The sequence below is a fragment of the Papaver somniferum genome, unplaced genomic scaffold (assembly GCF_003573695.1).
Source record: "Papaver somniferum cultivar HN1 unplaced genomic scaffold, ASM357369v1 unplaced-scaffold_154, whole genome shotgun sequence".
NCBI lineage: Eukaryota > Viridiplantae > Streptophyta > Magnoliopsida > Ranunculales > Papaveraceae > Papaver > Papaver somniferum.
In genome coordinates, this window is record NW_020624820.1 from 4285309 (window position 1) to 4312408 (window position 27100).

The 27100-nt window shown below is 39.7% G+C and overlaps 1 protein-coding gene across 1 annotated transcript; it reads right to left on the reverse strand.

The window, feature by feature from the left end:
• Positions 1-24613: 24613 nt before the first annotated feature.
• On the reverse strand, positions 24614-26092 carry LOC113336776. Its single transcript, XM_026582453.1, has one exon. It carries the CDS (start codon positions 26090-26092, stop codon positions 24614-24616), a length of 1479 nt encoding a protein of 492 aa, XP_026438238.1.
• Between the last annotated feature and the right edge of the window lie 1008 nt (positions 26093-27100).

Consider the following 27100-nt stretch of genomic DNA (forward strand, 5'->3'; position numbering starts at 1 on the left):
TGTAGATCACTGTTGTTTTATCATTGTATATATTGCCACATTGTATATAATGACACTATCTCCATTGCCATTGTCCACTTTACCTTTGATATATTGCCCTGTTTTGCCTTGTTCTGCCCTGTTTTGCTTCCCTGCCCAGCCTGCATTACCCTACTACTGCTGTTGTGCCTCTCTTCCTTTGCCTGTGCTGTCCACAGTACCAGTCCTCTCTTGTCACTGCCCTGTAAATACCCTCTCATGTTGGCCTTGTACATACATTGTTTCACTTTGTTACTTCCTCACTGTCACTTTCTGTTTGCTCACTGTCTTTCTTTACCATTCTTGTTCACTGCTCTCTTGTTACTGCCCACTTTGCTCTCAGCTCTGTCACTTCTCTTCTGCTTTAAGCCCACTGTAAACTCTTAAGGTTAAAGACAGGCCCAGTTCACTGTGAAAGCCCAACTCAATCAAAGCTTAGCTCACATCAAAACCCCAGTTTAATTCATTTCAAAACCACTGAGCCCAAGAGCACTTCAAGATCATTGAGCCCAGTCTACAGTTCTCTCCAAAGCCTAGTTTACTGATAGGCTAAATCTAAAGCCCAGTTCATTCCCAAAGAACTCAAAGGCCCAAAGCACAATCATAACCCATTGGTTACCAAAATCCATTGGTACCCAAAGCCCAACAATAGAAATTTAGAGCCCAAAATAGCTAGAAAACTCCAAAACACACCCAGTCTCTGTGGATCGACCCGTACTTGCACAAGCTACAACTGACGACCGTGCACTTGCGGTATTACTGTAGGCCCGTTTTTATTGCGCTTAATTTTCACACACCTCCGGGCCCACCAAGTTTTTGACTATTACTGTAGGCCCGTTTTTAAATTCAGTGTATCAATCACCACAATTTGAACATGAAGAATTTTGTACTCCCATGAATTTAGACTCCACCACAGAAGCACTCAGTGAGCAAAACTTCGATAGATCTACATCACGAATTCAGGCATATTTAGATCAGATTTTGCTTCACCTACAAAAGGAGGAAATTCATGAGGAAATGTATGTTGTCCCTAATGAAGTGTCTAGTCCCATTCATGTAAATGATGTTGAATATGAACCTAATTAGAGGAACATGAATTGACTAATGACACCACCACTGTTAATGAGGACCAATATGCATGCTACCATGATGATGATTATGATGATTATGATGATATGTTAGAAGAAGATGAAAATATTGTGAAACCTGTTGGTTCAATAACATATGGCTTCTCGCCCTCGACCTTCATGAATGTTGTTTTTTCTAATACTCATTGTAATTCATATGATTTTGATATTGACATGGGATTCGTACAATTATTCTGTGAAGATGAGCATGACATAGGAATAGTTGAATCTTCTGTAGACACTAATGTTATTATGCATGAAAATATAAGTGATGTGTCTGATTCTCTACCTAGGTCACATTGTGATATTTCTCCTGATTTGCCGATGCATGAGAATAATTCTTCTGATGATGATGATTCTGATTGTGGACTTGATAATTTGTTTGATGATTGTGAGCATGTTGTGACACGTGTAGAAGACTTAGGAGATGTTGATGTGATTAATAATGATGTGCCTATCTTCCTACATAAGTCACAATCTGATGGCCTTCCACCCAACCTAGATTTGGTTTGTACCGATATGTCAAACCAACTTTTCTGAAAATTCCCAACCTAGGTTTGGAACTGTGTGCTTCCCAAGTCCTTTTGGACTATTTTGCTTCTAAGTGTAATACATTTGAGGAACCACAGTTGGAATTAGCATGTTTGCCCGTCCCTAGCACAGTTCACTTTGAGTTAGACCTTGTACATGATGAACCCCCAAAACTGCGAGATTTTGTTTCCAAAATTTTATCCGTTGAAAAATCCAGGTTTGGGGGTAGCTCATTTTGTTTCACAGTTTCACTTGCGTTTATTTCCTGTTATATTTGTGTGAAGCTGTTGAAACCTTTACACTTTGTCTTTTGGGTTGATCCTCAACTCTTTAGATTGTTAGTGTATGGTGAATTTTTTGTATATAATCCAGTAGATAAAAATTTTAAAAATCCTTTTGTTCCTTTTGTATATATTTTGCTAATCCAATATGATCTCGGCTGAAATATGTTGGATTTTTGCCTTGAATAACGAAGTTCTAATCTTGCTTTCGCCGAAATCCGGGTATTCTCTTTCCTTTTTCTCTGCTCAGCATGGTCCTCTTCATATGTTGTATTATAATTTTGTTCATATTTTGAAACATTGAGGACAATGTTTAGTTTAGGTTTGGGGGTGAAAAGTAGATACTTTGATAATATGCCATAATTGAAAACAAGAACTCCTTCTTTTTGAAAAAAATGAAAAAATCAAAATAAAAATTAAAAATTGAAAAAAACATAAAAATGGAGCTCATTTACCTTGAAATGTTGACTCTTGTGCAAATATGTAATTATTAGGAGTCTTAGTCTAGATATTTAGGCACCCTGATTCTAGCACAATTCACATAGTGATAAGAAACTTGCACGCGCACGATCTACCAATACATGTATAGCCTCGATCTTCAAGGTGTTTGATAGGAAGTCACGATTGCCAATCACTTTAGAATACTGAACGAAACTTGACTAGCTTGTTCTTTGGTTGGTTGGGATAGAAGGTGGAGGTTACATTAAGAAAGACAACCATCGAATTTAACTGGGTGCATCAAAAAGCGCTACCTCTTGCAAAGTGTCATGTAATCTTTTGTTTCCTTTTGTATATGTATCAAAAGTGTTTCCTTATTAAAAAAAAAAAAAAAAAAACGATGTATATATTCAGAAAAATTCAGAAAAAAAAAAAATCAAGTATTTATCAATTCCATCCTCTCTTGTTCCAAAAATAAAAGAGAGTAGTCAATGTAAATAAGAGTCATGTAAAGAGTCATCTTTTGTTGTTTCATTGTAATAAGCAAGGAGGGTGTATGCCATTGATTTACAACGCGAGTAATTGTGAAATACCTCCAACTCATTCACAATTCTCGTAAAGTCCGGACAGCTAGCTAGATTTCGACCTTGGTTCTTAGCCTGAGAAACTATCTCTTGGTGATTAGTAGTCATAACATCCGATCTTTCTTTACACATGTGTAGATACACTTTACACTCTTATCACATGTCTTTATTTGTTATCAGTGCAAGGATTGTGCCTTTGATAGCTAGATTGACATCTCCATTTTGCTGTGAGCTTAAACTGACTTGCACATGTCACATTTGATGGAATATGAGCTTATATTTTGTCCTAGAACTTTGTAGGTACGTTCTAAGCAAACCTTCACGAGACTTCACTCGTCCACTAGGGACACTTAGTGGTTTAAAAGGCTTAGTGCATATGCTAAATGCATTCGAGAGACCAGCGACAGTGGTATAGATAGGATTTCCTTAGTTTTGTTTGTAGCCGTTGATTATGGCTACCTTGTGTTGGCGCCTGATAATAGTGCAGTGGCTTTTTTGTGTACGCAAGTGTCAATATGGCACGGATGTCATGGATCGTGCATTCCAGTGGCACAATGTTGCCACAAGTCTGTCAGTTCGGTGGCGAACTTGGATGGCTGAGATTGTAATTCAGGAAAGAGGATGGCTATTGATTATGACCACATTTTGTTGGCACCTGTTAATGGCATAACGTCATAGCAGAAGCGTAATGGCATGCGCCTACAACATGGTGGCATAACCGCGGCGTAGTGGCATGCGCCTACGACATGGTGGCATAGACGCGTCTGTGGCGTGGCGGCATGGCCAAAGATAGGGATTGGCGGCATGGCCAAGGCTAGGATTTAGCGACGTAGCCAAAGTTAGGGCTTGGCGGCATGGCCAAGGTTAGGATTTGGCGCCGTGGACAAGATTAGGATTTGGCGCCGTGGCCAAGGCTGGGATTTGGCGTTGTGGCCAAAGTTAGGGCTTGGCGGCATGTCCAAGGCTAGGATTTGGCATCGTGACCAAATTTAGGGTTTGGAGGCATGGCCAAGGATAGTATTTGGCGTCGTGGCCAAAGTTAAGGCTTGGCCAAGGTTAGGATTTGGCGTCGTGGCCAAAGTTAGGCCTTGGCGGCATGGCCAAGGCTAAAGTGGTTCGTGGCATGTTATGGACTATGACCAAAAACTAGGGTTTCGGCTTATGCCACTGAAGCAAAATTCTTGTTTCGATCATGAAATCGTAATTGGAGTCCGTTATGGCATTGATCCCGAACATAAAGTGTATTAGCACGTAGTGGCGTCATTTGTGGCACATTGGCATGTTGCCGCAGCGGAGTGATATGTTGGCACGTCGATTAATATGTTGTTGTGGCAAGGCGCGTTTGGATTGCCAGTTAGTATGGTGGGACGACAGGGTGCGTTTGGACTTTAATGTATGGTGACGAGTTTAAATCGACTTGATTTGTCAAGAAAATGGGTCGTCCAAATATAAGGCGCGGCCACACCTTTAGTGCTCGTGGAGCATTTTAAAGTGACATGATTGGGCGGTATGAAGGAGAGGGACCAACCAAACATGGGTGTGGCTACACTTATGGTGTGAGTGTGGCGGCTTTAGAGCAACCTGATTGGTCGAGGGAGATGGGGACGATTGAGGATGTGGCGTGGCCAATGACGCTGGTTTGCCTAAGGCATGGCCACGCCTCCCTTTGCTGCTGCTCATATCCTGCGGCTCCTTGTATTTAGATTCCGGGCAAGATTTTGCACCTTCTAATCCATTGCGGATTAATTACCTAGTTTTCCTAGGCTTAATTTCGACAAGCAAGGTATGATATACTACGCAAGGCGCAAAAACCCTAACTTTTGCAAATTAGTCAGGATAATTGATTGAATTCTATGTGTTGACACAAAGTTATTTTAAGTTCATTCCCAGAGAGCGACATGCTTTCTGATTGAATACTTTATACAAAGATTGTATCCTTGATACTTGGAAATTGGTGATACTCTGCTGCGAGTGAACACAAATTTTCATGCCATATAAACACTACGGGTTCAGCCGGGGAACATAGCACATGAAGTATTCAAAGAAACTTATATTAATTGAATGTAGGCAAGTTGCTAAAATTTACAGAACACATGTAATTGTTGCTACATGCACCATTCTGGGTAAATTTCATAAGAAAATATTGAGTTTCTCAATAAATGTGCCAGTGAAGAGGTGGACACTCATGGCTCTGTTTCCTTACAGAGTGACGTCACATCAGATATAAGGTTTTACAATTTTAACCCTAAGCTAAAAACCAACATCAACATTAAGTCCCCTGCTTATCTCGGAACAATGACATTGTTGCGGCGTAAGCATGAGATGGTGACAGACAAGGATAAAATCAAAGCGGCAAGTCATAAAAATATTGTCAGGAAGATTTGGCTAACCTTTGTCAGGGGACATGAAGAATATGTGATCCTTGCATTGGCGGTTTTGCATAAATTCTGCTTGGCCATGGGGTACTGGCATCAGCGCTGCAGCTTTGCATACTGATCGACAGAAATGGCGCTGCAACTTGGTCTGCGGAACGGGCGCTGGCTGGGTACGAAAGGTAGATAGAGATGTTGGCTTTGAATGATGGATGACGCTGCTTGCTTGGATACATCCATGGAGCGGTGCTGCTTTGAATGACCAAGATGGCGCCTCTTTGGCTGGCTAGGTCAGTGGTGTTAGAGCATTTCTCGGTTGAATCCACCAAGCGTTGGTATGTCAAGTTTGGTTGTCATATTTTAGTGAATCAAAACTCATGTTAAGAGTCGCTTGATTATGTACTAGAGTTAAACTTCGTATATGTTAGATTTAAAGTATTAAAATATGAGACATTACAAGTATTGCGAAGTCTTGAAGATGTGAAGAAGCAAGGATCTACAACGACAACAATCATCCTTACACTTGAGGTTAGTGATATTTGACTTGAACTGTTTCATTACCTAACGTATCTTTCAAGTCGTGCATATTGAAAACGTAACTGCGAAGCATATTTGAACTCTAGATAGACATAATATTAAGGAATACAATACGAGGTTTATTGCTTAACCATTAAACTTTGTAGATAATACATCGCCATAATCATTTGAATGCTATTGTGATTATGTATGGGTATGAGGTGAGGATTTCATCCTAGGGAACAATGTTTACATGTGTTCTAAGGAAGTAAGTTCATAAACTTGTTTTGTGAACCGAAAAGAAAATTGCCAGGTGTTATTGGTTTTGTTATTCATTGCGTATATTATGAACAACCAATATGTATGATAGAGTATAACCGCTCATAACTTGTTGTGTTCTTGGTAGAACTGTTCACAAAGGCCTGACTTATGTACTGATATAACTTTTATTAGTAAAAATGATCTTAAGTAATCACCTGTGGTATGATCGGAATTGTATGTATGACCTTGTAAGGGAAAGGGAACCGATCCTTGTAAGGGAAATGTAATCGATCCTAGTGAGGGAAAGGGAACCAATCCTTGTAAGGGGTGCAATACATCAAGGGGAACCGATCCTTGTATGGGGTGCAACAAGGTTTATAACATAAATGGGAACCGATCCTATGGACATGTGCAACACATATAAGTTAGATACCATATATATGTGGGGAACCGATCCTAGGACCTAGTCAACCGAATCTTTGGGAAGATAGTGTGACTATGCGAAGTACTCACATGGAGGTAGAACCGAAACTTGTTTTGGTAGAACCATAAACCCATGATTATGATTGAATGTTGGTTTGATCAATCACATAGTTCTTGAAAGTCAGATGAACCAATTCTAAACTTGTTTGGAAGTGTGGAAAATCGGTTTCAAGGTTGTAAGTGTGAAAGAGAAATTACAAAATAAAGATGTCGACAAACTTTGAACACGTGCTGTGAATGTTTATTTCTATAATTGTTCAAAGGTATTCCTTAATGGATAAGGGAAGAGTATCCCAGGATCGAAACATAAGTAAGTTAAGAATCTTTTAATTAAGGTTATTAATTTGATTTTGTAGGGAAATTATAAAATTAGTAATATGCATTTACTAATTAGATTTTCCGAGAGATTTTGATCGTTATATTTGGACAGACAGCAATTATGAAAACCGAAACTGTGCTTTTATGAATATCTTGAGAATATTTTCGGTTTTGGAAATTCCTTGGTATCCAAACTTCCTTGTCTATAAATACACGAAGTTGCCTTTCTTGCAAACTAATCCTTCGTAACAACAAATTTACTCGTTTGTTGTTGTTACTGGTGTAGCCGCCTATTTTGAGAGGAGAGTAACCTAATTAGGCAAAATCTCTTACAGACGCTCTGTTAAAGTCTTCTTTGGGATTGAGAAGCTCTAGCGCAACTCGTTCGTGGGAAACTAGATAATTGCGGTTTATCTTTGTTTTTGATTGATTGGATTGACTAACGGTGGTTGAAATATGATTGCACCTGGTTTGTTTATTCTTGAGAATCTTCTGTTCTGATATAAGATTCACTCAAACTAGATCAGTGTTTCGAAAGGGATATTTAGACTGTTGTTAGTTCTAAAGACGATCTTGTGATAATCCATTGTTAACATACTCCGTTCTGTGCGTGATTGATCACAAGAGATTCAAGCGATTGTGTGCAGTTTTTTATTGAAGATTTAAGAAGATTTGAAGACAAAGAAGATATTGAAGATCTTACTTGGGTTTTATAATCTTTGGTGTGCACAATACTTGTTTCGGTAAAAGAGGATCCAATTAATAATCGGTTTATCCTTGTGGTAGATTAGATTGATTAATTGAGTAGATCGGCATCAACACGGTTCTTCGGATTAAAAATGTTGTTGGATTAATATTAATCGCGTGGGAATACAGATGGAACTAGGTGAACTATAGGGTTAGTTACTTGGTCTCAACTATACGAAGTTAGGTGTAATTTTGTGTAGCGGCTTAATCCTAAGAGTATTCAATTATGGACTAGGTCCAGGGGTTTTTCTGCGTTTGCGGTTTCCTCGTTAACAAAATCTTGTTGTGTCATTTACTTTTATGTTCCGCATTATAATTGTTTTATTATAACTAAAGTAAATTACGCAAACGTTAATTCCTATTTACTTGATAAGCAATTCTATTGTGCTTGGTTAAGTCCGAACCTTTGTATCAAGTAAACATACTTCGTTGTTGTATTGTCTCGATCTCGTATCCATAGACGATCACACAAAGTGTGAACCGATTAGTTTTACTGTGTCGACTCAGTCCATAGACAGTCACTTTCGGAGAAATGACTTATAGGTAGGAAAAGTTTTAGCTTGAGGTATATTTGGGTACCCTCGCCTTTTCAAGTGGCGCTGCTGGCTACGAAAGTATGAATGGCATTGCTTTGGCTGGTGGAGATGGTGCTCGGCTTTAGTCCATGGAAGGATGGAAACTGGCTTCAGTTCGCTGAATGGCAGAAACTGGCTTCAGTTCGTGGAATGGTGGGAACAACACTTGGAACTTTGGATACCAAACAGTGAGGATGGAACCGGCTAGGTCACAGAATTGGAAGAGATAGCGCGGATCTGATCAAGGAGTGATAGAGTCATGGCGTTGTTTGCTAGGTTGTGGAGCGGGCAGAGATGGTGCTGCTTTGGCTATATGACAATTTTCTCCCGATCCTCATTAGTGTTTCGACGAGAAACTTCATCTAGTTGAGGCTGATTTTTGGCCGCCGTGTAAACTCATTATGTTTGCTCAACATCCGTTTATCTTTAGGGTTTCAGTCAAACGCATGTGGCTTGCACCCAGAGTATGTCTTTAACCTTTTTTTAATTTTCGAAATGATGAATCTTCTATTCCCATAACATTCATTCTATCTTCTTTTCTCAGTGTGGACAAATACCTGATTCTGGCAACAACTCCCCCGTACGGATCATCCGAGTTAGGAAGATCATATCGGTGCACTTTTTTTTTATTGACCAATAAATATTTGTTTGTTACAACCAGTGAGTTAAATAGAGTTTATTTTGTGCAGAGATATCCATCTGGGATATGTGTGAACGTTATCGATGATGATGATCTGACCGCCCCTCTTCATTCGTATCCGAGCACACCAACCGCGAAAGATCTAGAATATGATGATCTGGGTATTTCTTTCTATGAATATCCCAATGCAGGTTTTCCATTCGAAATCCGCATGAAGTGTTTATCTTCTAGGTACTGAAGCGTCGGTAGATTTCTATTGTGAAAGGAATTCTTGGGTCTCTACACAAAAATATGGAAAAGATATGGCCATATTTCCACCAAGAATGTGGTGCAGCATTGCTCGTCTGCTTTGGTTACCACAGTGAACTGTCTCCTGCCCATGATTGTTGAAATGGAAGGTACATCCATCCGCGGCGTCACATAATCAACTATTGAAAAGTGGGAAAACATGATGTCTACTTGTGAATACCTTGAGTTTAAAGTAATTTGGATGCGGCATCATATTGATATTGTGAAGGTTGATTGATCTGGTATCCTTGCCAACATCGTTCCTGCCACAAAAGCCATGTTGGAAGAGGAGGAAGCTCTGACCGTGGAATCCCAAAAGGTGGAAAAGGCAATCCAGGACTTGAATAGTATGACTGGATAGTCGTGTTATGATACGGCGAGGGGTGGGATAATGGTTAGGAGTAGTATGCCTTGAGCCATTTTCCATTCATGACTGCTTCCAGTCTGCCTCTATCTTCCTTGATGACCTTGTAGTATCCACTGTTATACGCATTGGTGACCACATAAGTCCCTTCCCATTTTGGGGAGAATTTTGGTGCATCCATGTCTTGCTGGATGTGTGTGCGGTCTTCAACACTAGATCCCCTACTTGAAAAACTTGAGGTTTCACAACTTTGTCATATGCTCGAGAAATTCTATTTTTGTATGCTTGCGCGTGATCTTCCGCTTTGGATCTTCTGGAATCCAAAGTTTTTAGCTCTGCTACCCTGGCATTCGATGCTTCAACTTCATTCCATTGGACTCCACTTGCCTCGGAAATCCTAGTTGATGGGATTTTATCTTCCGCTGGGAGAATGTCATCTGTGTCGTAGACGAGATAATACAGAGAGGCGCTAGTAGAGCTCCTTGGCGATGTCTGATATGCCCAAATCACCATTGGAAGTTGTTCGTGCCATGTCCGAGGGTTATCGTGTACTTTCCGGCTGAGGATTCGAATTAGAGTCTTGTTGGTGCTTTCGGCATGCCCATTCCCTTGGGGGTAGTAAATGGTGGAGAAGACTTGTTTAATTCCATATTCTTCAAGTAACTCCCTTACTTGCTTGTTGGCGAAAGGAGTACCATTTTCGGTGATGATCTATTTAGGTACGTCGAAACGACAAATGATATATTCCTTAATGAACGCTTCAATTGTGTCTCCAGTGGTCCCTCGTAGAGGCATGTCTTCGACCCATTTGGTGAAATACTCCATTGCGGTTATTATATACTCATGCTGCTTCGACGATGGCAGGTTGATCTTCCCAATGATGTCGAGTCCCCAGCTATAAAACAGTCGCGGACTGCTTACCGAATGCAAGGGGGTAGAGGGTGCGTGGATAATATTTCCATGAATTTGACATTTGTGGCATCTTTGAACAAAAGCAGTCGCATCGTCCTCTATGGTCGTCCAGTAGTATCGCCCGTGTATTTGGAGAAACAACTTATTTTTCCTTGGTGCTCGTCTTTGTGTATTTCTTTCATCATCAGTGGGATTTCTGCCTTGCCCAGGCATCGTAATAAATCTCTTCCAAAAAATTTACGATACAGGATTCCTTCATGGAGTATGAATCTTTTCTATCTTTGCTTCACCTTGGTTGCGTGTTTCTTGCTGCTAGGGAGTACGCCGTTGCGAAGATAACTGATGTACAACTTCTGCCAGTCCCCAGCGTGGTCAACATTGAAAACTTCTAATTTATGCGGCGGTGCTTGGCAATTGTAGCAAGATCCTTGTAGCAATCGAGATTCAGCCTCCATTTCCGGCCAGTAATAGCCAAGGCGTTGCAGATGACGATAAAGTGTTACACCAACGTTTGCCCGTAAATTTCGCTATGAATATGGTTAAGCCGCTATCGTGCCTCTTCATCTCCGAGGAACCTTGTCAGGTAACCATCTGGGCTCCGGTGGTACAACATCCCGTGAAGTATGAATAAGTTTTGTAAGGTTTTGAGACTGACCTTTCCTTGGGAAAGCTAGTTGTTAAGTTAGCAACTTTTGTGCCTCGGGTATATACGGGGCCAGTGTCACCTCTTTCAGTTTGTATACGCCATTCATCTGGTTAAACAGTAATTTAGAATCATCCTTTATTTCCAGACGTGTGGCTCCAGCTTGCTTGGCTAATGACAACCCTATGAGAAAGGATTCATATTCTACTGAATTATTGGTGCAATGGAAGTCTATCTTGAAGGAATGCGAGAAAACTTCACCGGTTGGGGATACCAGAACCACGTCCGCTCTTCCGGTATCATTGCTAGGGGTGGCTGAGCAATCGAAAAATAGTAGCCACGCTTCTTCTTTGATAAAAGAGATTTCCGGAAACTCTCCAGGAAGGTCTTCATGTAGTGTTGTGGTACCCTCTCCTGGGAAAGCTGCTAGTAAATCCGCGACCGCTTGTCCTTTGATAGCTCTTGGGGAAGCACACATTATATCAAGATCCGACATTTGGAGAAGCCATTTGTCTAGCCCTCCTATCAGGGATGGTTTTGAAAGCAAAAATTTCACAGGATCGGACTTAGATATCAACACCACTTTGTTTGAGAGCAGATAGTGCCTGAACTTCTGAATAAAGTGAATAGGAGCCAGACACGCTTTTTCTGCCTTAGGATATCTGAGTTCTGCATCCCTCAATTTCAGACTAAAATAGTATATAGGGTGCTCAATTCCTTCATCATCTTCTTGGGCGAGAAGAGCTCCGACAGCAGTATCAATAAAAGCAGTGTAGAGACACAGAGGCCTTCATAACGGCTGGGGATGATAGTATACGTTGAATCTTCTGAAAGCCTCTTGTTGTCGCGTCGTCCAAACAAAACTCGCCCATTTATTCAGCAAGGGGGTGAATGCTGTAACAAGCTGAGCTAAACTCGGTATAAAACGTCGTATGTAGTTTACCTTACCCATGAAGCTCTGTAGTTCTTTCACAGTTTGTGGAGGCGGCATCATGAGGAAGGCTTGGGTTTTGGCTGGGTAGACTTTGACTCCCTCAGCAGTCACCTGGAAACCTAGAAATTTTCCCGAAGAGACGCCAAAGGCACACTTCAAAGGATTCATCTTTAGTTTGTATTCACGACACCTTTCAAATACTTGTCGCAAAACCTTTGTATGGGCCGCCCGGGTTCTTGATTTAACCACTATGTCCTCCACGTAATATTCAACTTGTTTATGCAACGTATCATGGAAAATTTCGGTCATGGCGCGTTGGTAGGTGGCACCAGCATTTTTCAAACAGACAGGCATCATGGTATAGTAAAATTTTTCAAGAGGAGTTCGAAAAGTTGTCTTACTTGCGTCGTGCTTGTACATCTTTATTTGATTATATCTGTTGTACCCGTTCATGAAAGAGAACATACCGTGTCAACTGGTGGCGTCTACCAGCATATCAATGTTAGGAAAAAGAAAATCATCCTTGGGACAACATTTTTTCAGATCCCTAAAATCAACACAACACCTGATTTGGCCACTCTTCTTCTTTAATGGAACCACATTGACCAACCAGGTGGGATGGTGAATGGGTTTGATGAAACCATCGGCTAGTAATTTTTTAACCTCCGTCTTGATCTGTTCTTCCAAATCGTGTCTGAACTGTCTCGGAGATTGTTTCACCGGTTTGGATCCGAGTATTATATGTAGATGATGAGTGACCAGTTTCTCACCCAAGCCAGACATTTTCTCGTACGTCCATGCGAATACATCTTGATATTCCTTAAGAAGATCCACAAGTTTTACACGTTCGTCGGCACATAGGGTTGAGCTAATGGAGACAGGCCATGAAGATTCCTCGCTTCCGATGTTGACTATTTCGAGTTCATTTGTGGTGGAGTTGGTTCCGTCCTGCAGTTGTCGTGGTGCATCCGACACCTCCTCTTGTGGCTCTCTGTTGTGATTGCATTCTATTGGGCGGAGAGACCGGGTGGTAGTCTCCCCTGCTAATTGCTAACAGCGGCGCCGATATACGGTTTTCCCTTTTTCGTCACGACTTGCAATAAAAGCCCGTTCCCGCTTGGTATGAGCATGAACCATACTTCTGTTTGATGAGGGGAAATCGACGTACGTTTCTTTTGGAGGGACGGCGCGAGATTGGGCCTCTTTGTGAAGCGATGCGAACCTGTCCTCTTCTTCGATTGATGTCCATGTCGGGAGTGGAGTGTAGTGAAATTTCCCTGATGAGTCCCGCGAATTTTCCTTCGGTTCGAACATCTCCATACCACATATTGGTGCATAAGGAGATAATGACGCAGGAATGCGAATAACTTGTTCATTCAACATAGTCTTTAGGCATTGGTGATATGCTGAAAGAATGATCATGTTATCATGGAGCCACAGTCTTCCTAGTATCATATGGTAGTCTGGATCTTTTTAGATTACCTCGAACTTTACCTTCGACTGGATTGGTCCCGCTGAAAGATTCAGGTTGATGTACCCATACGTGCTCGTTTGGTTTCCTTTGAAATATGTCATCATGGTAGGATGCCGTATTATTTTGCTTGGCCGCACCTTGGTTGTCCTGAGCATTCTGAGAGTAATAACATTGGAGTACGCCCCCGTGTCAATGGGGGTCATTTTGAACTTTGGATCCTTGATGCGAGCAGTGTCGTATAGGGCCCGGTTATGTCTTTCTTCTGCCATCATGTCGTCTTCAGTAAATGTAACATTATTGATGGACATCTCTGATATTCTTGAAGTTTCCGAGCTTAAAGGAACCAAACACGCCTCTAGGGCTATTTGATTAATCCCAGTAAATGTCTCCGCTCGCTGGGCCGTTGAAAGGTACAGAAGTTAACATAAACTTTCCACCAACGCGGCTGCTTTCTGGTTCACCGGTATCTGATTGGTGGTGAAGTTGTTGACCTGAGAATGATCATCCGGGATGTCAGTCCCCAGTGCTGGAATTTCCGGGGCGGGTGAACCGCTCAAATCTGATGTAAATCTTACAAGAAAGTTGAGTATGTTTTTTATCGTCTCCTTCATCAGGTCCATGTTCCTTGTGTGAATCTCCTGAACCCGTGCCAATTCGGACAACCTTGTGTGAATCTCCTTAATTTCTTCATTAGGTGACGCATTGGTGAAAGAGACATCGTCATTCGCTAGAATTGGAGAGAAATTTGGGATCACGGACTCGGTTCTAAGACCGACCATCTTCTGGAAGTTGTAGTTGCAACCGAGAGATTTAATCTCCCACTCTGGTCACCAATTGTTTATGGGTGAAAACTGTTTCTGCTGATTTTGGTAATTTTGAGTGTGTGGATGAGAAAGGAATCTAAACTCTAAACAATGCACTGCACGAGAGTACTTTTGATTCGAGAGATCAATCTATACAATCCTCGCATAAACCAAGAAATGACCGTTTCAGGCTTGCTTCGGTCACAAAGTGAAGGAGAAGGGTTGGTCTTAGGGAGGAAAACGAAGGGAGTGTTAAGAACGGAATGGTTAATTCTGAATATGTGGCTTGTCTTGTGACTTGTATCAGAAAGTGGAACTGGCTTGCAGAGTGAAAAGCTATCAGTTTTTGGTAATTTCTGGATACTATGTTGTTGACGACCAAAACTTGTTGTCTGGTGGAAATAGGTGAAGCCTCTTTATAGAAGTCATATTGAAACGTACCATGGTCTCGTAGGAAGTGGAAACGATTGAGTGGTGGAAGAAATAGAGTAACGTGTAACCTCCAGTCATTATGCTTCCATGATGAAGGAAGTGAATTCGTTTACACAGTTACTTTTACCACCACTAATTGTCCCGCTTCATGACGCTTTCTTGTAACGGACGCATTGCACGCCGCACGCTGTAAACCGCCAGACCAATACCCTGATGAGCATCCCCAGTTCATGACATGTTTGATGTCTCGAGTGCTTTCGTGGAAAACATGTAACACTTTGTTACGTGTGGAAAGTCAAAGCCAAGGGACTTACCGCATGAAAATAACATGCGATGCTAGTAGGCTCGTTTTGGCTGGTCGCCTAAAACTTTCCCCGGGTTTGTCAGTTCGGTGGCGAACTTCGATGGCTGAGATCACATCTCATGAAGTAGGGTAGCCGTTGATTATGGCTACCTTGTGTTGGCGCCTGATAATGGCGCAGTGGCGTTTTGGTGTACGCTTGTGGAAATATGGCATGATTGGCATGTCTCGTTCACGCCAGTGGCACGGTGGTGCAAGTGGCGCCTGGCGGAGCCATGGCCACTAGATTTAGGAGGTTGGTTGCCTAAAAACTTTACACAAGTTTGTCAGTTCGGTGGCGAACTTGGATGACTGAGATTATAATTCAGGAGAGAGGGTGGTCGTTGATTATGGACACATTATGTTGGCACCTGTTAATGGCATAACGAAATAGCCGCGGCGTAGTGGCATGCATCTACGTCATGATGGCATAGCCGCATCTGTGGCATCTTGGCGTGGCCGCGTCTGTGATTTTATGGCATGGCCACGCCTGTGACATTGTGTCATAGCCAAATCTAGGGCTTGGAGGCATGGACAAGGCTAGGATTTAGCGTCGTGGCCAAGGTTAGGACTTGGCGTCATGTCCAAGGTTAGGATTTGGCGTCATAGCCAAAGTTAGGGCTTGGCGGCATGGCCAAGGTTAAGATTTGACGATGTGGCCAAAGTTAGGGCTTGGCGGCATGGCCAAGGATAGAATTTGGCGTCGTGGACAAAGTTAGGGCTTGACGTCATGACCAAGGCTAGGATTTGGCGTCATGGCCAAAGTTAAGGCTTGGCGTCGTGGCCAAGGTTAGTATTTGGCGTCATGGCCAAAGTTAAGGCTTGGCGTCGTGGCCAAGGTTAGGATTTGGCGTCGTGGCCAAAGTTAGGGCTTGGCGGCATGACCAAGGTTAAAGTTGTTCGTGGCATGTTGTGGACTATTACCAAAAATTAGGATTTCGGCTTATGCTACTGAAGCAAAAGTCTTGTTTCGATAATGAAATCCTAATTGGAGTCCGTTATGGCATTGGCCCCGAACAGAAAGTGGATTAGCACGTAGTAGCGTCATTTGTGGCACATTGGCATGTTGCCGCGGCGGAGTGGCATGTTGACATGCCGATTAATATGTTGTTGTGGCAAGGCGCGTTTGGCTTGCCAGTTAGTATAGTGCGCGGCAGGTTGCATTTGGACTTTAATGTATGGTGACGAGTTTAGAGCGACTGGATTGGTCAAGAAAATGGGCCGGCCAAACATAAGGCGCGCCACACCTTTAGTGCTCGTGAATCATTTAAAGTGACCTGATTGGTCTGCACGAAGGAGAGGGTTCGAACAAGCATGGGCATGGCTACACTTCTGGTGTGAGTGTAGCGGCTTTAGAGCAACCTGATTGGTCGATCGATGGAGATGGGGCCAGTTTAGGATGGTGCGTGGCCAATGGCGCTGGTTGGGCTAAGGAATGGCCATGCCTCACTTTGCTGCTGCTCCTATCCTGCGCCTCCTTGTTTTCCGATTCAAGGCAAGATTTTGCACCTGCAAATCCATGGCGGATTAATTACCTAGTTTGCCTTGGCTTAATTTCGACAAGCAAGGTCTGATATACTGCGCAAGGCGCAAAAAACCATGACTTTTGAAAATTAGTCAGGATAATTGATTGAATTATATGTGTTGACACAGAGTTCTTTTAAGTTCATTGTCAGAGAGCAGCATGCTTTCTGATTGAATACTTTATGCAAAGACCTTATCCTTGATACTTGGAAATTCGTTCTACTCTGCTACGAGTGAACACAAATTGTCATGCCATGTCAACATTAAGGGTTCAGCCGGGGAACATAGCACAGGAAGCATTGAAAGAAACTTATATTAATTTAATGTATGCAAGGTGCCAAAATTTACAGATGACTGGGATTGTTGCTACATGCACCATTCTGGGTAAATTTCATAAGAAAATATTGAGTTGCCCAATAAATGTGTCAGTGAAGAGGTGGACACTCATGGCTTCCTTACAGAGTGACGTCACATCAGATGTAAGGTTTTACAATCTTAACCCTAAGCTAAAAACCACCATCAACACCAAGTAACATCCTACTTAAATCCACCCGACCCAAATTTTGTGGTTGCATAGCAATATTTGAGTTTTAAATCATGTTAAACCAATAAAGGTAATTAACTTCATCACGAGCCTCCTTAGACAATTCTTCAGCTTGTTTCCAATCTGGACCATCCCTTGTCAAAACTAACAAATCATCGTAAGAAATCTCTCCATTTGGATATGATTTTATTGCTTTAACCCTTTTCTTCTAGTAACTAAAGAACGACGCCAAAATACTAAACACCCTATCCAGAAATAAGATTATGTAACACGATCCTCTTAAGGTTTAGCTGTAACATACTTTGGGCTTCCACATATTTGTACTCAGGGATTGATATATACGACGTGAGAAAATGTTATTACTTGTTCTACATTGTATCTTATAAACCACGCAACATGTTGACCATCTTCAATATGAAATGGTGTCCAATTATCCGCATGTATTTCTGTATGACTAGAAAAACATTGGTTTTATTGTGAAGATAAGGTACACGAACATGTAAGTAAGTATACCACCAATACTGTAAAAAATAACATTGTTGGGATAATATATTTACCAATTCAAAATTTATAGTGATAACAAATAAATGATGAAAATATATTATGGTTGTTGCATCCTACACTCCCTAAAGCTCATTCAGGTTTTCTTGGGAACACGAGCATTCACAAAAGGTTATGTAAAATTCGGATAAAATTACAGACCTCATTCATATGTTGGTGCTCACTCTAAATCTTCCAACGATTCAAGAAAACCAAGTAATGTCACTGAGCTAGTATTTGGATCGAAATGAACATTTTCTATTGTCCACAAACAAAAGTTCGATTTCCTCACAATGTTTAGGGAAGAAAATTTTTTTTCGCTATCATGTTTTCATTTATTTTCTCAGCGTAACGCTTTAAAATAAACTTTTCAGCCCAAACACTCTTGATACATGACCTTTTGGTTTTCTTAATAATTAGGATTCGTTTAGGGTTATTTAAGTATAATTAAAGTTAGTATTTCCATATTCCGTACGAGTCTCACTTTAATTTGTCAAATGCAAATATATTTCCCTCACATTTAATTCCCGTTAATATATACAAATCTGACGTTGTAACTCACGTAAACAACATATACATAGATAAAGTCCATGTATGTCACATATACCTAAACTGAATATAGGTTCAATCTAAAAATTAAATTACAAGAAGAATTTTTTTTATCACATTCGAAATTCTTGAAAAAGAACTAATTTGCAGTCTTCCAACATTGTTCTAGTATAACTTGAACATTTTGAGCTCTATGGTTTCTAGGTTTTATAAAATATAAACACCATCAGGGATATCTTTTGAGCCCAAACCACCCACCTCTTAGATTGACTGATTTAACTCGCTCTGGATGGCTAGATACATGCAAAAGGAGTATACCAACACCAGCTTGTTGTCTAACATTTTGAAACTAATATTCTTTTCTTGCTCATAATTTAATCCACTCTTTGGAGTACTGGTTGATTTTTTGACCTCTTTTTCTTTCATTTTGAAAAAAAGAAATAGAAAATCCGGAGAGAATCAAAGAACAAGGGATAAGAAGAAAAAAATTGTTAAGAAAAATTTGGAAAAGGATAAAAAGAAAAACGTACGCAGAGAAATAGTACATGATGTGCTTATTTATAGGTGAAAGAAAACCGGCCATCAGCGATGAAGAGTAGACTGTTTGGGATATTATATAGGTCGAGTGACATGACTAGATCACCAACGATATAAACTTTATCACTTGAGTTCTCCATATGATCGCTCGATAGAAATTCTATCGCCACACCATTTTTCACACTGGTGCAACTGGTTTACCAGGCAACCTAACGTAACTTTTCCTTTTCACACTGGTTCCATTGTATATAGGAACTGACGATACTTTTCCTTTTATTAGTAGGTCCAACATCTTCTAAATCATCATTAAAACTATTTTCATCTTGAAACATAAAAAGTATCAGCTGAAATCATAAACATGAGAGTAGACTTCTTATTTTTACTCTGAAATTCAACTCAAGGACATAATTCAAATTAAACTCACAGAAAGCAGTATAAGAGAAAAAGGGAGAGATCCCGAGACCAATCCGACAAAGATTTGAAGTGTCTGTACTAGTTGTTCCCGGTGCTGAACCAAAATTTAAGACCAGGGGGCTTGGAAATAATTTAGGTCCACTTGTAAAAAAAAAATTACGATGCAAAATAAGAAGGAAAGAAGACTTCATTAAAAAAACCTAAAGTCCAAATATATAAATCGTATATCATGTCTCGTTTTGACATTTTTTAAGGGTTGACTAGTGTTTCTAGCATGTATTTGCAATAAAATGAGATTAATATCAAAGTGCTAGGAAAGAATCATAACCAGTACAATGAATACATCAACATGAATGTGATAGAAATCTTCCGCGTGAATGGGACATATCTCTTTCTTTAGATGATGGGTACCAATGGATGCAAATTTGTGACGGTATAAGTCCATTAATTGAGAATAGTAGCAAATAAAAACCAGAGATCGGTGAGAATCAATATCATGGTGTTAATAGGTCAGAGTACGAGTACGATGTTGGATAAAGAAAGTATCTTGGGAGGAGGAATTTTTTATTGTTCTCTATCGTAAGAAAAATACTGTGGTTAAATTCCAAATGAGTTCAAACCACGCCCGAACTCAAGAAAATGGTAATTAGCGTTCAAAGTTATTCTTCTTTTACACATAAAATACATACTAAAAACCAATACTGGAACAAAAGAGATAATTTATATGGTTTGTACCCGTCTTGCAGGGCTATCCCCAGGATCTCCACTTCTTAGCCCCAAGCCATTGAGCAAGCATAGTTCAACAACAACATCTGCTTGGATATAAACATGTATGTCGAAAAAGATGAATCGCTCATAAAGGCTCGAAGAGATCCTGAACTCAACTTTTTTTAAAAAAAATCACCACATCTCGTCCATTCAATTTTTCCCATCAACTAACTCGCTTAATTAGATAATCGTAGATTCCACTAACTTGCCTAACTTTATAACCGTAGACTCATAGATGGCATCCAAGATTAAAACTACAACATTCCCATTTTCAATTTTAAAAACCTATAAATAAAGTGCGATAATCTAAATTAAGAAAATTCCATCCTTTTTTTTAATTTTATTAAATTAAAGGTACAGTTTGACAAAAATTTCATATGGTGCAAAAATTTTGCGTTGAATAACCTTAGCTAGATTATCCTATTCTCCCTCTCTCTTTCTTTTTCCGTTACAATAAATTGAAGCAAACATTTATTATACTTAATTTAACAACCTCAAAAGAAAAAGGAAAAAAAAAACTACTCAGGCTTGAGAATAAATTTCTACACTGGCCTGAAAACATATATAACTGAGCTTGACGAATTTTGGCTATCATTTACTGTCCCTGAAAAAAATTATCCTTGGTTCATACGTACATCCGCCCGTCTTAACGAATTTCGGCTATCATTTTTTTTAACCCAGCCAGTTGGACTGGTCCCACTGTTAGACTCAACATCGGTAAACCCACTATACAAATAATCTATTACAAACATTTGCGGCGGAGGGATTGAACCCCTAACTTCCTCCTTACTGGAGTTGATGGGATACTGCTGAGCTATGCTCTTGGCCCTTTTGTATCTTTCCATAAGCTAGACTCCTTTTGCGCTTTCAATAAGCTATGCTCTTTTTCAATTGCTTTTTATCATTTAGCCTGTTTGGATAGCACATCGGGAGTAGCTTTATGATTTCTAGAAGTCGAAAAATCAAAAGTCAGTTTGACTGTCAAATTTCAAAACAACTTCTAAAAATCGAAAAATTAACTTTTTATGAAGCAAAATAGTTTTGTTTCCGACTTTTGTTTTTAACTTCGACTTATGAAGAAGCAGATTTTTATCCAAGCACCCATAATCTTTTGAAAACTAGAATTAGCATACATTTTTTATGCACAAAGTTTTCCTTTTTTTCTTTTTTTTTAAACAAGAAAATGTGTTTGCATTATATAACAACACATATTTTCTGGAGTTAGATCCTCTGTTGGTTACATAAAACCACCATTTAATACATGAAAAGGAGACCAGCAAACTTACACCTAAAGATCAAACCTTCCACCAACTATTCATGCACGTATTTCTCCAGCTAGCTTGTGATACTCAGTTGCAGCAATGAAAAAGCTAACCAAACAAGAGGCTAGAGAGCAAGAGCTTGTATCCCTCTCTCACATGTTTCCAGTGCTACACGAAAGCCTAATCCTGTCGAGAACAGATTGCACGAAACTGCTGAAAGACTTCACACTGCTAATCAAAGTGGAAAGGTCCTTAACCTTACGATTTAGTACTGCAAAGTCGTCCTCAGCCTGTTGAAGTTGTTCTTGCAATTCCATAACTTTATGTAAATCGACTCTTGGATTCGGCATCTTCCTATTGTTGTCAGCCACTGTTTCTGTTGGAAACAGGGAACAAATAATCAAATCGAATCTCAAACAGTTGAGTTGCGGACTAGGTCGCTATTTTTAAGGTGTTTCGCGACTCTGCCTCTAGGTTGTGCTTGCAGTCAAAACTTGTCGAAAACCCTATGGGATAAAACAGCTGATTACTCTCTTGTTCGATTTCTCTGCTATGAGAAATCAAACTACAATACTCTATCTACACAGTACTCAAAAATAGATGAAAAATTATATCTTTTCTCTTCTCCAGAAACTATTCTTTTATTTCTTAAAAGAAATCAATACGGTTTTTAATGACAATAAATTTTGCAATTAGTGCTCAATAAAAATCCTCCATAACAGTCATAAAACGGTAACAATATAATTACCAAAAATCAATATAGTTAATTAGAGAATATTAAGTATAAAAAACCGTTTTGGAAATCAAAGGTTAAATCAGCAAAAAATCAGTTTCTGAATCACCAAACCTCCAAAGATCCCAAGGCCTCGCTCTCCCGGATTTTTTAAGTAATATAGATATATATATAATATACCTAGTCAAATGTAAGGGATGAGACTTGAACCCAAGTCTATATTGTGGGAGCCCAAAATAATACCACTACACTATCTTTCTAAATTTGATATAATATTACAAAACTATATTTTTAAATATATATATATATATCTCCAAAAAGTTTCGTCATACAGGTCGAAGCTTACTTTTTGCGTATTAGAAAATAGGGTGTCGAACCATGGCATATGGACGACTTAAGGATGCTTGAACACTAATGGAATGATCGCCTCAGAATAAGACTTATCAACGTCATCGTATGCTCTTTTGATAGGTTTGTACATATCTTCGAGTAAAGCACAAAATTCCTCCATATCCTTGATTACTTTTTCTTGATCATCCACTCCCGCTGTTTGCAGCAGTTCAGCAGCCCAAGTGTTGAAACCTTTTAGCATATCCTCGATTGTGACCCATGTATGAAACTCTTGTAAGAGGTCTTTCATGGTATTACAGACAAGAAGAGATTAAACGATCCGACAGAGTTCGTATATTTCTCGTGATATCAAACAAGAAAATTTAAGATCTATAATAAGGACCTTTCAACAGTCCGGTGTGAGTATTTATAGAACCGTTATTTGGGGACTATTCAAAATAGATGGGGATTACTATATGATACAAATGTCCACCCTACATTATAAGGGGTGTTTTAAAATATTAGGGTAGACTAGTCTACCCTTAATCTAATAATCTAATCCTAATAACCCACCAATCTAATCCATTACCCATTAATCCAATCCCTAATTAAACTCTAATTAGAACTTAAAATCAGTTTCAAAACTGATTATTTTTATTCTTGTTCTTCATCTTCTTCTTCTCTTCTTTTCCTCTTCTTCTTCAAACAAAAACATCGACGTTAATCGTCGATTCGAAAAAAAATCATCGTCGATTAATCCATCTTTATAAGCAATGCGTGTCAAGCAAACACCAAGACTTCCAGGATTGATTCCGGGACTCCCACATATAGTGAATCTTCCTAAAGAATTGCTAATTCAAAAACAACTTGAAGAACCCTTTAGAGGCAGAATAAATCAATCAACAACAACCAAGAAGTCCGTTTCAAGTGAAATGCAAATCCGCGGGTACTTTCCTTCATACCCATTCTTTTTAATTCGTTATTTGTTGAACAAATCGATTAGAAATCATCAAAACCCATTGAAAATGGCAGTTACAGTAGATATATCGGTTATGAGAAATTTTTTTGTAACCCTAGAATTGGTAACCGAACTTCCAAAATAAGAACAGTTCGGTGTGCTCGCAACTCTTAGACTAATATTTGTTTACTGAACTTACAAAATAAGAACAGTTCGGTATGCTCGCAAAAGAAATTCTCGTAACCGAACTCTATATTTACTTTGAAAGAATGAGTTCGGTTTTGTCGATAATTTCATTGGGTAACCGAACTCTTGAAATAGTTTGTTCAGTATGCTCGCAAAATAAATTCTCGTAACCAAACTTAATTTTTCCTTTGAAAGAATGAGTTCGGTTTTGTCGATAATTTCACTGGGTAACCGAACTTTTGAAATAGTTTGTTCGGTGTGCTCCATAAAAAACTCTCGTAACCGAACTCAATTTTTCAAAAGTTAAGAATGAGTTCGGTTTTGTAGATAATTTCACTGGGTAACCGAACTTTTGAAATTGTTTGTTCGGTGTGCTCGCATAAAAAAGTCTCATAACCGAACTCAATTTTTCAAAAGTTAAGAATGAGTTCGGTTTTGTAGATAATTTCATTGGGTAACCAAACTTTTGAAATTGTTTGTTCGGTGTGCCCGCATAAATACTCTCATAACCGAACTCAATTTTTCAAAAGTTGAGAATGAGTTCGGTTTTCTCATTAACTTTTTTGGGTAATCGAACTGTTGAAATATTTAGTTCGGTTTCCTCACATTATATCTGCAGGTAACCGAACTATAGTCTGTTAACTTCGAGTGTTGTGTTTACTTTGTTCTTTAGTTGTATTTTCTATTTCATTTGATAACACAATGTTCTCTTATGTTTAGCTAATACTTTGGTTTTTGTTCAGGAACAAAGTGAAAAGATTGAGACAACAAGTAGGTGAGGATTTGAAAACTCCCACCCCTCACGGAGGAAAGCATTTAGATTTCCGAAAGCGTGGTACCACAATAGGAAAGAAATATAGACAAAGAGATGAAGAAGAGAATGGTGATGAAGAAGTGAATGAAGAGGAGGAAGAAGAGTAAGGAAATGAACAGGTTGAACAACAAAGAGAAGATGTTGAAAATATAGAGGAAGAAGAAATAGGATCCGGCAAAGAAGGAGAAGGACAAGAGGAGGAAGACGACGAAGAGGAGGAAGACGGTAGAGAGGAGGAAGAGGATGAAGAGGAGGAAGAAGAGGAGGAAGAACAGTGGTTCGGTGATGTCGATATTCTGATCGGTCAACCGAACTATCATCTGGAAACTACATAAAATACAAATTATCATCTTAGTTCCATTACCTGTGTTATCTAATCATCCTCAAGTGATATTTGACCTTCATGTACAATTTCTTCCGACTTCTTCAAAGCACGCCACATCTCCATGTTAGACTCATACATGATACACCAACCCAACATTCTATCCGGATTAAATGCAGGCCAATAAGAGGTTCCACATATTGGAGGCAACGGACAATCGGGATTTAATCGGAGCCCTATAAAGTGGTTGTTGTTGATCAATGCCATGACACATCTCCTTTGTTTGAGTTGCTCGACACATACAATTGTTTTTGGGGTGAAGGTGAAACTTGCATGTTTTGAGAAGTAATGAACCACACAATTCAATCCCTCGGCGATTAAGTGCCCACATATAGGCATGATCATCCAATAATCCGATGTCATCGGATGCGCCCCATGAAGAAGAAGTTGATACCTAATAAATTGCTCGTTGAGAGTACCCTCCCCATCGCACAACATTGTCTTGTAAAAGGACGGATTCTTCTTTAGTTTGGACAACAACCTTTGCCTTATATGAGTGATTGCACACCCATTATTTCGCTTGGCACCTTCGATGAAAGTACCAAGTCGTTGATTGACATCATGAAAACCACAGTTACCATCCAGAGGAATGTCGTTGGTGGATATAACGTATTCTCTAATGTATAGAGGTAACTCATTCAAATAGTCTTTATTTTGAGCCTCAAGCTTTACGTCTAGGAAATATGGTTGGATGGGGCACATTGGAGACTTAAGCTTCGCATCGCCGGAAGAGGGTTGGCTTGGTTGTGATGGACACACCGGACCCTTTTTCTTCAAATCTCGCTCACTTGTTTCCCCTTTCTCTTCGATACTTCTACCCCATTTCTTCGTTTTCTCCAAGTACATTGCCGCGGTATATTCATGGCCACAAGGATCTCTAGTATTTGCATTTTTCTCACTTTTCTTCTTGCGTAACACCTCTGCATATTCTCGAAGTTGCTTTTTAGTTTCTTTTTTGCTTGGTTTACCTTTCGGTTTGCCTTTTGCTGGTTCATAGACATTCTCTTGCGTTTGTGGATATATGATTTTCCGCATGTCATCCCAAGACATTTGTTTTTGGAGCTTGTTCATGCCCCGATACATCTCTAGTACGGTTCTACCCATTTCATTATCACCAAACTCTTCTTCGGCTTCTTCTTCCTTTGGAGGAGGGATGAAACTTAGATGCTTCCAAAATGAATCAATGTCACTTAAAGGGATTACGCCATGCTCGTAATTGATTATCATATGGCGACAAGGGAGTCCCATATACTTCTTCATATTACATACACACACCTCATCCGCCTTGGTTTCCCACTTATCAATCAACTCGACTTCTATAATCAACAACTTCATACATTGCCGAGATACGCTGTAATGGATCCCCTTGAACAATGGGTGGTCGGAATATTTTCCGTTCATTTTGAATATACGACTTTTATGGAACTTCTCTTTGATTCTATCAATGTCGCGCTTGAAGTAATTTTCCATAGCATCCACACGGTTACGAAGTTATCAACACATACAAAGAGATTCTTCTTCAACCGGTGGTGAGCCGACTCTACTAAACTTGTCGCTTGATTTCCCAAGTGTTTATATTGGTTGGTATAGGCATAAACAAACCTCTCTTTGTGTGGTTCCAACAACACAAAGAGAACATACGATACAACACCGGGGTAATCAGGAGTATCCCAATGGGCGATAAACTCCGCAAGATTTAGATAATACTCTTCCTCGGTAAGAGACCAACACAATAATTCCCATTCCCTGTTGAATGAAACCCATTTAGCGTAATTTATATTGTATTGTTTTTCAACTTTCTCTTTTGCATCCGCTCGTTCTTTTTCCGGTAGCATCTTAGTTTCTTCATATCCTATTTTCTTGGGTGGACAAAATATTGGCTTGCACCTATTCATCAAATTACACCATATATGGAACGTACAAAGCATATTATGTGCTAGTGGGAACACTTCCTCTATTGCATTCATCAATGCGACATCATTATCCGTCACTATAACCCCGGGGATATCATCACCTCGGAAGATTGCCTTAACTTGTTGTAGAGCCCAAATGTAACTAGGTTCTTGCTCATCTATTAAGAAACAAAACGCTACGGTAAATGGTGAATTGGTCGAAGTACGCCCAACAATATTCAACAATGGCATCTCGTACTTGTTCGTCTTATAAGTGCAATCCATTATTTGAACTTCATGAAAGCATTGAGCCAATTGAACACTCGTAGGATGCGCAATGAAGAGTTGTGTTATCTCTCCCTCCGAATCCACATCCTTTTGAACCGCGTAGTCTTTCTCTTTGGCCAAAAAAAAACAATTGTTGCATCACTTGTCTATCTATTCATTCATTCTTTCTAATTGTTTCGATTGCATTGTAAATGGTGGACAAAGATGAGTGGTTATCCTTGTTATCCTCCTTTAGTATTTGGAGCATTTGAAGCGGTGAAATACCCATTTTCCTCATTTTGGATACCTTCTCCATCTC